The sequence below is a fragment of the Callithrix jacchus genome, chromosome 11 (assembly GCF_049354715.1).
Source record: "Callithrix jacchus isolate 240 chromosome 11, calJac240_pri, whole genome shotgun sequence".
NCBI lineage: Eukaryota > Metazoa > Chordata > Mammalia > Primates > Cebidae > Callithrix > Callithrix jacchus.
Window position 1 is genome coordinate 8,034,006 of NC_133512.1, and position 12,032 is coordinate 8,046,037.

Here is a 12,032-nt window from a genome sequence, read left to right on the forward strand (position 1 = left end):
CTCCCGAGCTCCGATTTGCTGTCTTCGCCCCGCCTTCGGACCGGAAGGAGTTGTCGGCGCTTCCGGTGACCTGTAACACCGTAATTGCCTCGGTGATGTCGTGGGTTCAAGCGGCATCCTCGGTCCGTGGCCCTGGAGACGAAGGGGACGTGTTTGACGAGGAAGCAGATGAATCGCTCCTGGTGCAGCGGGAATGGCAGAGTCACATGCAGAGACGAGTCAAAGTAAACGTGGGTGGACGGCGCGGGGTGCTGGGTTGTGGAAAGAGGCGCGGAGTTGTCAAGAAGCTGGGTCCAGAAGGGCACCAGCGTGGCCCGGCGCTCCGCTCTTTATCCGTAGGAACGCGGTCCAACCCGCGTCTTGCTAGGATTTCTCAATGGTTACTTGAAAGTGTACGAAACAACAGGACGCGTTCTTTGAGCGCCTACGGGGTGCTTAGAAGCTGAGGACCGACTAAATTTTACTGTATCTGGACTTTAAACAGTGCAATTTGTTGAGGATCACAGGGAAAGGAGTTGGGGGGAAACATACACTGACTCTACTAATTATGGCTGTCAAAGGATGTGTAGGCAGTTTATATTAATTGCTTGAATGGATCGGGAGCCTGAAGTTAAGGAGTGGTATTAATCGAGACATACTGAAAAGATGAACTTAAGAGTGCTGTCAGAGGGCAATAAGGGAAAGCTAATGTGGAATACTGGTGTCTAGATAAGGGAATATTAAAGTTGATTTCTTCTTTATTTGTTAGATGTAACTTTTTCATCTCTAGTTTGTCTCACTATTCATTGAAACTAAGCTTAATTTCTGTGAGCAGACTTCAGAACCGAGTTCTGAATGAGGACCAAATGGTGAGGTCCACATCCACTTAATATATTTGCCAACCATTAAATTGCCGCTAACGCTGCAGTTGGGTATCTGCGCTGGTTTAATATTTCAGTAAAGTATTATTTGCTTAGCTCAAAAACCAAGTGGTCAGTTACAAAAATGCTTTATGTGAGGTTGGGGCTACCCTAGTAAGTATTGAGCATCTTCTGAGCGCTGTGGCCACCATAAGGGATGCAGAATGAAATCACTACCCACAGAGCTTTTGCAGGTTAGTTGAATTTAGGGATTAAGCAAAATTACTGAAACCAGACTTATCTTCCTTTTTTTTTAAACGATTTTCTCTCTCTGCTTTCCCATGTCTCCTCACCCACCCACACCATTCCAATCAGTTGGCAAGAGCCCAGATATGTATTTTTCCATATATTCATTTTGTGAAGACATTGCTAACACTGAGTTTTTGGTTTTTTTTTTTTTTTTTTTTAGTCTTTTGAAGCCGTTAGAAGAGTTTATTTTGTGCTTAGGATATTTTTCTAAGGCATTACAAGTTACACATCCAAACTCTTCAGTGGTATATTTTATATTCTAAAGGAGAGGGCTTTAGAGAAAACTTGTACATTTTACTACTGTAAGTCTAATGGATTCATATAGCAACAGAGCCTAAAAAGAAGGGGACATTGTCCACTACATAACGGTCAGTTGATTCATTGTATTTATGATTTTTCTCCTTCTTGTAAAGTCAAAACTATATGTATTCTAGCTTTTTAATGAGTAAAAGTACACTAAGTGTTCCCTCCTGTTGATTTCTACCTATGAAATACCACACAATATTAGCAGTCAGGAAAGAACAGGAGAACATGAAGTTTGTCTCTTAAAAATTATGAAAATGTTAATGATTTTAAAACATCAAGCATTACAAACTGTAAAATCAATTAAGAACTTTCTGTATATGAGGACAAAGATATATTTAAAATATATACAAGAAGATGCTTTTTCCTGAGTAGAATGCAAACTTTGTTTTATATTAAGCTTCTGAGAATTTTCAAAATGTAAAATACCAAGGATTTTCCACATGAGACAAAAGTCAGGAATGTTCACCTTCACATCCAAAAAGAAAAATTTTTTTAATTATTTCAAACTTATATTTCAAACTTATATACCTGGTGTTTTTATGTTCTGAATGTAGACTCTGATTTAATGACAATCTAGACTGAACCCTGCAATATACAAGCAAGTCACAGCAAGAAGTTCAGCAAGAATGATATAAAATCTTAAATGAATGGCCAAGATTTTAAATTATCAACAGAAAGTTCAATTGATGGATCTAAAAAGAAATGCTGTTTACTAAAACATTAAAAAAAAATTCAGGAAATTATCATCCAATTTGAAAAATAAAAAAAATGTAACCCATAGTAAATAAAAAATACAAGAGAAAGTCAGCCTTTATTGGAATCAAGACAATACCATGGACTTAAAAACTTCCTAAGTCACTAGCATATCCTGTATTAGCATGTGTCGTAAACTGTAATAAATTAATATAAGGTAGTTTTTATTAGTTGCAACCTAAAAATACGAGGAAATTTTGGAATATATTTCTGAAAAGAACACAGAATTGTCACTGACATACATATTTCTTAAGACAATGATCAGAGTTCCCATTATGGGAAATATCTTCCTTTTTTCACACAGTGAAGCTAAGAAAAATTATATCAAATAAGAAATATTTTTCTCTAAAATAATCTTTAACACCCCAATAATGCAATACTTGGGAAATGTAAATTTTCAAATCTGACTTGAAACAGGTTATTATTAAATAAATATACATACATCTTACTGCTTGGCACAATAGTTCAAAAATTAGAGAACTATTTAAACCATCATCAACAGTGCTTAAATCATATTTCAAACTTATATAACTAGCGCTTTTATGTTCTGAATGTAGTCTCTGATTTAATGACAATCTAGACTGAACCCTGCAATATACAAGCAAGTCACAGTTCACTTCAAACTAAAAGAAATGACCAATCTTCTGTTTTTATCAAAATCATAATACTAAGATACCTATAAAATTTAACTAGGATTTATCTGTGGCCAATGACAAACCCAGAGAGTGTTATCTTACGGCATCTGTGGAAAGTGTTTGTTCCTTCTTTACTTTCAGCTTCTTCTGAAACATCTTCTTCATTCACCTCTGCTTCCTCCAGTTTTTTCAAAGGTTGAGCAGATTCAGATAATTTTTTTGAAGGGTATGGCTGTGGTCTGTGCCTTTTTGAAGGACAAAGGCAATCTCCCACAAATATCATAAAGAGTCCCAATAACAATCTGGAAAGCAGAGTTGCTAAAGCAGAAACAGTATATGATCCCGACACTGGCAATCAGGGTCTTCAACAAAGTAGTTATGGCAAGTCCTGCTCCGCATAGAGAGCTGAAAGAGTGCTGACATACTGCTCATCTGAACCAGAACCTGGCCCGAACCATGATGAAACAGGTTCGCTGCTCTTCCACTCTTCATTACATAAAGTTTATGAAGTCCTTCTTAGTCGTTGGATCCTGATGGTGCCTAAATTCACCATCTTAACAATGATAAATATTAGGAAGAGCAGTTATGATAAACTGTCCAGACAGTCCTGGCTGCTCTGTGACATCCACTTTCGCAGCATTAACCTCAAGATCTTCTCCCCATTCAGCAAAACTTTCCCATTCCAGGGCATCAGGGGCATAAAATTCTATCATCCAGTCTCCTTCCAGCAGCTCTCTCCAGTTCTCATGATGATGACGTGTACATTGCTCCACTGCCCATGGGTCCAGGGAGCACCCCAAAGCAACTGCACCAAGACTGCCAGGGGAACTGCAAGACTCCCAAAGGGTGCCATGTCCGCCGCTTGCCCACCTCACAGCAAGCACAGCGGCCCAACATTGGGTTTTTTAAAAACTGTAATTATCAGTGTTTTAAAAATTGCCCAGTAACTCTAGACTTCAAAAGTAGGATAAGTAATGATAAACCAATAATAAACTTATGAGAAGCATAGTCTGTTTTAGTGATGTTGTTATGCCGTATTATGGTCATTAACACAGTAAAGGCCTAATTCATCAGCTTTCTAAATTGGTTCTGTGCTTTTCTAGAAAAACCTACATGTGGTATACTTGGTGTTAGTTACAGCTGCATTTCTCCATTATTTATTTTTAGGAAGGTTATAGAGATGGAGTAGATGCTGGCAAAGCAGTTACTCTTCAACAGGGCTTCAATCAAGGTTATAAGGAAGGCGCAGAAGTCATTTTAAACTATGGACGACTCCGAGGAACACTGAGGTAATTTTTAAAACCTAAATGCTGACTCATTTTAAACTCAATACTGCTGGAGGCGTTTAAACTGAAGTGCTTTTCCTAGTGCTAAATCCACTGAAGCCTCTCACAGAACATAGAATTATATTGCCTTCAAAAAGTCAAAATTATTATCAGTTCATCCACTTTAATATGTGAACTACATATCGTCTTTTTGTGCAAAGAAATGGTAAGAAGATGTGTGCTTTTGCTACCTAAACAATCACCTATCTCATTAAAAGATCTTCAGGTTTTGATTAAAACTTTTGGTACTTGCATGCAATATGACAGACCTCTAGACAAGAAGTACGTGATGAAAATTATAGTTGGTAATTAAGAGAAAACTGATTTCATTTACTGTAGTCCTGACATTGAATACTTGTCAGGATGCCATCGCAACAACGGCATGTATCAGAGCCAAGTGGTCAAATGATACACAGAGCCGGAAGCCTAGCAGCCTTGTCCTTTTTGATGCTTTATACCAAGCTTGTCCAACAAGTGGCCTGCGTGTCGCATGTGGCCCAGGACAGCTTTGAATATGGCCAAACACAAATGCATAAACTTTCTTAAAACATGAGCATAATGAGATTTTTTTGTGATTTTTTTTTTCTTTTTTGTTTTTTTAACTCAGCTATCATTACTGTCAGTATATTTTATGTGTGGCCCAAGACTGTTCTTACAGTGTGGCCAGGGAAGCCAAAAGATTGAACACCCCTGCTTTATACCCTTCAAACTGTCCTCAGTAGAGAAAAACAAAATGCTTCAAAGAATCGCTAATTTTAAAGAAAAGTAGATAATAAAAGTTACCAAAATAGAACTAAAAAATTTATTGTGTTTGGAATTTTAGAGAATCCAACTATTAGGAACTAGAATCTATTCTGCTACAGTAGGAAACTAATCAATGTGAATATTCACATTATCAAGTTAAATCAATGTTATATAAACTTAGAAAGCTACTACTGAGTCTTTTACATCAATAGATTCTATTTTTAAATACTTTTCGTAACAACCATTATTTTATGGCATTACTGTAATATTAAATCTGTTAGGACTAGAAGAATTTTTACCTTTTTCGAGGAAATTGTTAGTAGTTCAGGAAACAATGTCTACTCTGTGACGTAAGCCCAGGAAAGTGAAGTCTCTTTAAAACTTCTTTTCTCGGGCCGGGCGCGGTGGCTCAAGCCTGTAATCCCAGCACTTTGGGAGGCCGAGGTGGGTGGATCATGAGGTCAAGAGATCGAGACCATCTCGGTCAACATGGTGAAACCCCGTCTCTACTAAAAATACAAAAAATTAACTGGGCATGGTGGCGCATGCCTGTAATCCCAGCTACTCAGGAGGCTGAGGCAGGAGAATTGCCTGAACCCAGGAGGCAGAGGTTGCGGTGAGCCGAGATCGCGCCATTGCACTCCAGCCTGGGTAGCAAGAGCGAAACTCCGTCTCAAAAAAAAAAAAAAAACTTCATTTCTCTAACCTTCATTTCTGATGGCAAGCAACTATATGCTTAGAACAATGGTTTTCAACTTTGGTTACACCTTGAAATCAACTGTGAAACTTAAAAAAAAGATGCCCCGGAGATTCTGATTTGATTGGCCTGGAGTATACTCTGGGTCTTGATAGGTTTAAAAGCTCTTTGGGTGATTCTAATGTGCATCCGTGATTGAGAATTGCTAGTTTAAATTCTCAATTTAACTAATTCTAATTAAATTGCTATTTAAATTCTTCTGACCTTAAAGAAGAATCTAGTTTTTCTTTCTTGGAGCTGTATTTATCTTCAACAGATACCACATAATCATAAGAAAAAAGTATAAAATCAGGAAAAGTGTATACGGAGTTGTGAAAGTGGTTATGAATTATGAACAGTCTTATGATTAAGTCCAATTGTTTAATTGTTATTGAAAGATAATTTAAGGTCCTGTTTACTGTTATTACTTTCCTGATTCTGACTGCATTATTATCCTTAATCCATTTTTGCACAGTATTATCTGGAAGAGAAATATGTCAGGCTTAGCATCAACCATTCTAAAAGCCTGTGACTAACTGTCTTTGTTATTTAACTCTTGTGTATATTTCTGTTCAGTGCTTTGCTCTCCTGGTGTCACCTTCATAATAATAATTCGACTTTGATCAATAAAATACATAATCTTCTGGATGCAGTTGGCCAGTGTGAAGAGTACGTGCTCAAACATCTGAAATCAGTCACTCCACCATCCCATGTTGTAGATTTATTGGACTCCATTGAGGATATGGACCTGTGTCATGTCGTTGCAGCTGAGAAAAAGACTGATGAAGCTACCGATGAAAGACTCTGTGAAAATAATGCTGAGTTTAACACAAACTGTAGCAGGAGCCATAGTGGGATAGATTTTTCATATTTAGAATGTTGTGGAACACAGGAGCATGCACATTCAGAAAACCCAAGCCTCACGTGGATTTTAGAACAGACAGCCGGTTTAGTTAAACAGCTGGGCATATCAGTAGATGTGTTACAACACCTCAAACATCTGTAAAAATTATCTTCCCTTTTCTAATGTATATAATGTTCAGAACATTTCTTAGAACACTTGGTTTCCTAAGAATCAAAATTTGTACTGGTTTCTGCATCAAACACTCCAACTGTGGGGTTATCCTTTATGAAAGTTTGACATTTACACTATTGTCTTCAAAACTAACACTATTAAATGTAATATAAGCCTTTTTTCTTTGTCACTGGTAATTTTTATCTAGTTTTAAGATACGGTCAGAAATTTCCATTGTCATTGCCATTTCAAAACTTATCGTCAAAATGAAGTGTTTTCAGACTTATTTGCAAAAGTAAACAAGAATTACACATATTTTATAAGGACCTACCCCTACTTCTACCTCCTGTCACTGCTAGGTGGTCAGGACCTCACCAAACCTAAGTTATAAAAATAACCTAATAGCATATAAACACATAGACAGATATATAGATATAGATATGTAGATATATGCTGAAATTAAGAGACTGTTAAGTGTGAGAAACTAAAGCAGTGTTTATGCTGTTGATTCAATGATTAACAGCAAAATACTAACGTGTTTTAGTTTTGTGTTAATTGAAAGGACATTGTTTTATGAAAAATACAGAAAATATACTTCATGCTTGAATCTAAGGAAAATACCTACTTGGTTTTTTTCTAAGTAGTAGGGAGTCAGTAGTGTTGCCTAACAATGTGCTGGATTATTTTAAACTGCACTTTTTTCCATATTCACATAGGAGTGAAACACTGAAACCACTGACTTCTATATTACTTTGAGTCGCTATTCTTAGTCTAGCATGGACAAAATTAGATTCAAATTTTGGCTCCAGGACCTAAGCATAGCAAAATCAAGGAAAGGATTTTCATCACTTTTATTCACCTGAAACACAAGTTTATGTGAGGTACCTAACTTCAGAGGCACTGAAATAGTTGTCCCTCATTGGTAGTCTTAATTGCCTTTCACCCCTATTTATACCTACCATCTAAGCTGAAAGGCAGGCATATTGAAATAAAGAATCTGACAAAGTTTATCTTTTCAAGAGATTAAAAATGTATTACTGTGATCTTATGACCCTCCTCAAAGTTCACAGAAGAACATTAAGGAATTGAAGCAACAAATTTGAAATCAGAAAGCCATACTAAGTTTCCGGATTTATTAAAACCTGCTGAAGATACCAGTGACATTTGACAGCTGGCTAAAAAACGTTCTTCTATGTCTCTAGATGTAAAGACTGTTTCAGAGATTTACTAGTTTGTCTTTTTACATGTATCTTTCCATGTTTATGGGCACAGCCAAAATCTTACCTCCACATGGAATATTATAAGCAATCTCTAAAGTCTTAATGTTGCTGTGCCATGGTGTAGATATGAAATACTTCTTTCTAATGATGCGTCTCAAGACCACCCTAAGTAAAAATGTCATTAATGTTATAAACCTTAAGATTTTTATCTAGGCTTTCCCTGGTAAAATTCCCTGGAGATAACACCTCTTGCCACCATTGGCTATCTATGGTGTATTTGTACAGATTTTCATAGAAAATGACATCAGGAGAATTAGCTGAGTTGAGATTATTGGGTTGAAAACATCTCTTGAATATGTTTTGCCTTTTAAAAAAATACCCCCAAAAAAAGTACAAAAGGGGCCAGGCACAGTGGCTCATGCCTGTAATCTCGACACTTTGGGAGGCAAAGGCAGGAGGATCACTTGAGTCTAAGAGTTCAAAACCAGTCTGGGCAACATAGCAAGACCTTGTCTCTAGTAAAATGAAAAAATCAGCCAGGCACAGTGACTCATGCCTGTAATCCTAGTATTCTGGGAGGTGGAGGCAGGTAGATTGCCTGAGCTCAGGAGTTCAAGACCAGCCTGGGCAACATGGTGGAACCCCATCTCTACCAAAATACAAAAATTAACCAGGCATGGTGGTGCATGCCTGTAATCCCAGCTACTGGGGAGGCTGAAGCAGGAGAATTGCTTGAGCCCAGGAGGCGGAGACTACAGTGAGCCAAGATTGCACCACTGCACTCCAGCCTGGGTGAAAGAGCAAGACTCTGTCTCAAAAAAAAAAAAAACAAATCCAACAGGCATGGTGTTAAGACCCTGTCGTCCTAGCTACTTGGGAAGCTGGGCTGGGAGGATCACTTGAGCGCAGGAGGTTGAGGCTGCATTGAGTTAAGATGGCTTCTAAGATCGCTCTAATTCAGCCTGGGTAACAGAGCAATGCCCTGTCTCTAAAAATATAAAATACGGAAATTCCTGGACTGCAGAGGAATGTTAATGGCATGCTCGTTCTACCTGTGTTCCATGAACATGAGCCTCTGTACTCGAACCAAGAATGAAGGGAAAGAAAGCTTACTTGCCTTAGATCTCTTGCCTTGCCTCACATGTTGTAGGCCTGCCAGGTCTTCCCACGAGAAGACCCTGCATGAGCAGAAATGAAAAGTGGTAAAGCGAGATTGCCCTAGAGCTGGCACAACCAGAGTTTCAAGGCCCAGAACCCAGACGTTAAACTGAGTGGTGTGGCTTCCTTAGAAACAAATTTCATCTAAGATAAGTAACTTCTAGGTTCTGATGTATCTGAGGTTTTTAAAAAGGGTGGTAAGGAAGCCCACAGCACCATGCTTTTCTGGCATTTCAGTTGCTAGAACTGCTGAGGCCACCAAAAACTTTGTGATATGTAGAAGAGTGGGCAGCTCGATACACGTACCTGCGTCCTTACCTCATGTATATCCCCTACACTGCTTATTAACTGCTTTGTGGGAAACCAAAATAAAAGCCTCCAGCCAAGTCTAAGTTGTGATTTCTACCCTCTTCTAACTAAGGTTAGAGCTTTGTTCTTAGAACTAAGGTTCCTATCTAAAATATGGGGAGGGGGGGGAGAGAGAGAGAGAGAGTGTGTGTGTGTGTGTGTCTGTATATAGACAGTGATCCATCAGTCAGGTTTCTTGTTCTACAGAAATTCTCAAATGTCTATTGTGAAGATACTTTATCACCATAGTTGCCCTCCTTGCTTCTGCCCCTACTTAATGCCTTTTCCCCACAAACATGCTGGAGTAAGAGTCTGCCATCACTGTCTCAAATCCTTAACTTCTCATGCACTGTCCAGCTTTAAAGCACTGTTTGCTAAAGTCATTGATAGCTAGTCACACAACTGCCCATCACTTACTTGTCTGGACCATGCGTCATACCATTCATCTTTTTACTGTTGGACATGAATGATTCACTTACACAATCCCTTCTGCAGCAGCACTTTTTCTTGTCCTGCTTGTTACTATTCCCTATCACTTTGCTAACTCTTCCCCACTCTGACTGCCACTTAGATGTAGGGATTCCCCAGAGTTTCACTGTTGGACCTCTTTATTTTTATACTCTGACCAGATGATCTCACCTATTAATGTCGTCCCTGTTCATCCATAGCTGGAAACCTTTAAGTCTTCCTCTGCCTTTTCTTTGCCATCATACCCTACTTTCCAATTGAGTTGCCTTACATCTTTCAAACACTTTGAGTCTGGCCTCCTTTCATTCTAGTCATCCAGATTTTAATTAATGTACCAGCTCATCACTAATGTCAGTATCTACAATCCAGCTGTCTGTTCTCTCCCTTACCAATGTTATCTTCCCAAAGCAGTTTATTTCCCTGACTTAAAACCTGGATTTATTCCCTCCCCATTTTTTTCAGGTCTGGGCCCAAGCCTGTTGAAGTGTTGGGCCCAAAAGAAGTGTTGTCAGTCTTCTTTTCCCACCTGCCTCCTTCCGCCCTATCATGCACACCGCATTTCTTTACGGGCATTACTGCAGTGCTTTATGGATGCACAAGGCTTACTCCCAACTCCATTTTTGCTCATTGCTGACTCTTCTGCCAGGATACTTTACTCCACGTCCTTTCCCAGCAAATTCCTTTCACCCTGCAATACCACTTAAATTTCAGCTTCATCAGGCAGAGCTGACTGCTCTTTCCCATGTTTCCCTGCATCAGATTGAGTGCCTCTTCACATTTCTCCAGGAAAATCCCTTATTTAGTTTTATGCCCAGCATTCAGCATCGTACCCTGTATGTAGATGTATAGGTGGTACTCGATGAGAGAAAAAAATGAATCTGCTAGCCAACATAGAAATATAACCAGACACAGAATCCAAAATACATCATGTTATATTCTTTTGTAAACCTTAGTGTTTCCCTTTTTAAAAAATGTTCCTTTTGCGTGTTAATAAAAATACTTGGGAGGTCATGATGAGATCAGGAGTTCAAGACCATCCTGGCTAACACGGTGAAACCCCGTCTCTACTAAAAATACAAAAAATTAGCCGGCCATGGTGGTGAGCGCCTATAATCCCAGCTACTCAGAAGTCTGAGGCAGGCGAATCACTTGAACCCAGGAGACGGAGGTTGCAGTGAGCCGTGATCATACCACTGCACTCCAGCCTGGGCAACAGAGCAAGATTCCATCTCAATAATAATAATCCACATTTCCAAACTGTGTCATCATCTTATACCAGGCTAAATAGTAGCATTAGGATAATAGTATTTATCAGTCATTACAAATTATACTAATGTATAATATTATAATACAGTAAAACTTTAAAAGATACAAAAGTATGTTTTAGTATAGCTTCAGCTACTAAGAAAAAGAAACTACACAAAGGCAAAAACTAGGTGGAAACAAACCAAGACGGTAGTTTCTAGCAGGATCCCTGGTGCATGGTTCTAATAACTGTAAGGAGCTGGAGGAAGAGGAGAGGAAAAGTAATGGCTAACACAGACAGTTTATATAGGCACTATTCTAAAACTTTCCATATATTAATCTCTTTATCCTCATAGTAGCCCCTCTTCTGCAGAGCTATTATTATGCCCATCCTAAAGATGAAGAAATCAAGGCACCAAGAAGGCTAAGTAACTTGTCCAGTTCATAGCTACTAAATGGCCCACTTGAGATTTAAATCAAAGCAAGTGTGGTTCCAGAGTGTGTACTCAGGGTAGATGCTTACTAAATAATCACACAGTAGCAGTGACTGTGAGCTATGTGTTTCCTTTGCTGTTAATTTCTATTTTTCTGTGTGAGGCCAAGGCAGGCAGATCACTTGAGGTCGGGAGTTCGAGACCAGCCTGGCCAACATGGCAAAACTCCATCTTTACTAAAAATACAAGAATTAGTTGGGCATGTTGGCAGGCACCTGTAATCCCAGGTTCTCAGGAGGCTGAGGCAGGAGAATTGGTTGAACCCAGGAGGTGGGTGTGCAGTGGGCCAAGATCACGCCATTGCACTCCAGCCTGGCAACAGAGTGAGATTCTGTCTCAAAAAAAAAAAATCTACTTTTCTGCATTGTCCAAGTCTTCCTCAGTCAGCAAGTATTGTTTTTATTTTAAAAACGTGTATAATAGCTGAGCTATGTGTA

At 38.8% G+C, this 12,032-nt stretch overlaps 1 protein-coding gene and 1 pseudogene across 3 annotated transcripts; one reads left to right on the top strand and one right to left on the bottom strand.

Annotated features, from left to right (window-relative positions):
* Positions 1–80: 80 nt before the first annotated feature.
* Positions 81–6,841, top strand: YAE1 (YAE1 maturation factor of ABCE1). Of its 2 annotated transcripts, none has more exons than XM_009002087.5 (3): positions 81–230; positions 4,010–4,131; positions 6,224–6,841. In XM_009002087.5, exons 1-3 carry the CDS (start codon positions 96–98, stop codon positions 6,651–6,653), a joined length of 687 nt encoding a protein of 228 aa, XP_009000335.1. In that variant the 5' UTR covers positions 81–95; the 3' UTR covers positions 6,654–6,841. The 2 variants fall into 2 exon arrangements, with proteins under 2 accessions (XP_009000335.1, XP_002751429.1); XM_002751383.7 differs by having other exon boundaries at positions 81–224.
* Positions 83–3,695, bottom strand: LOC118143606 (thioredoxin-related transmembrane protein 1 pseudogene; annotated as a pseudogene). Its single transcript, XR_013523831.1, has one exon. The product of XR_013523831.1 is annotated as a thioredoxin-related transmembrane protein 1 pseudogene (transcript).
* Positions 6,842–12,032: the final 5,191 nt, after the last annotated feature.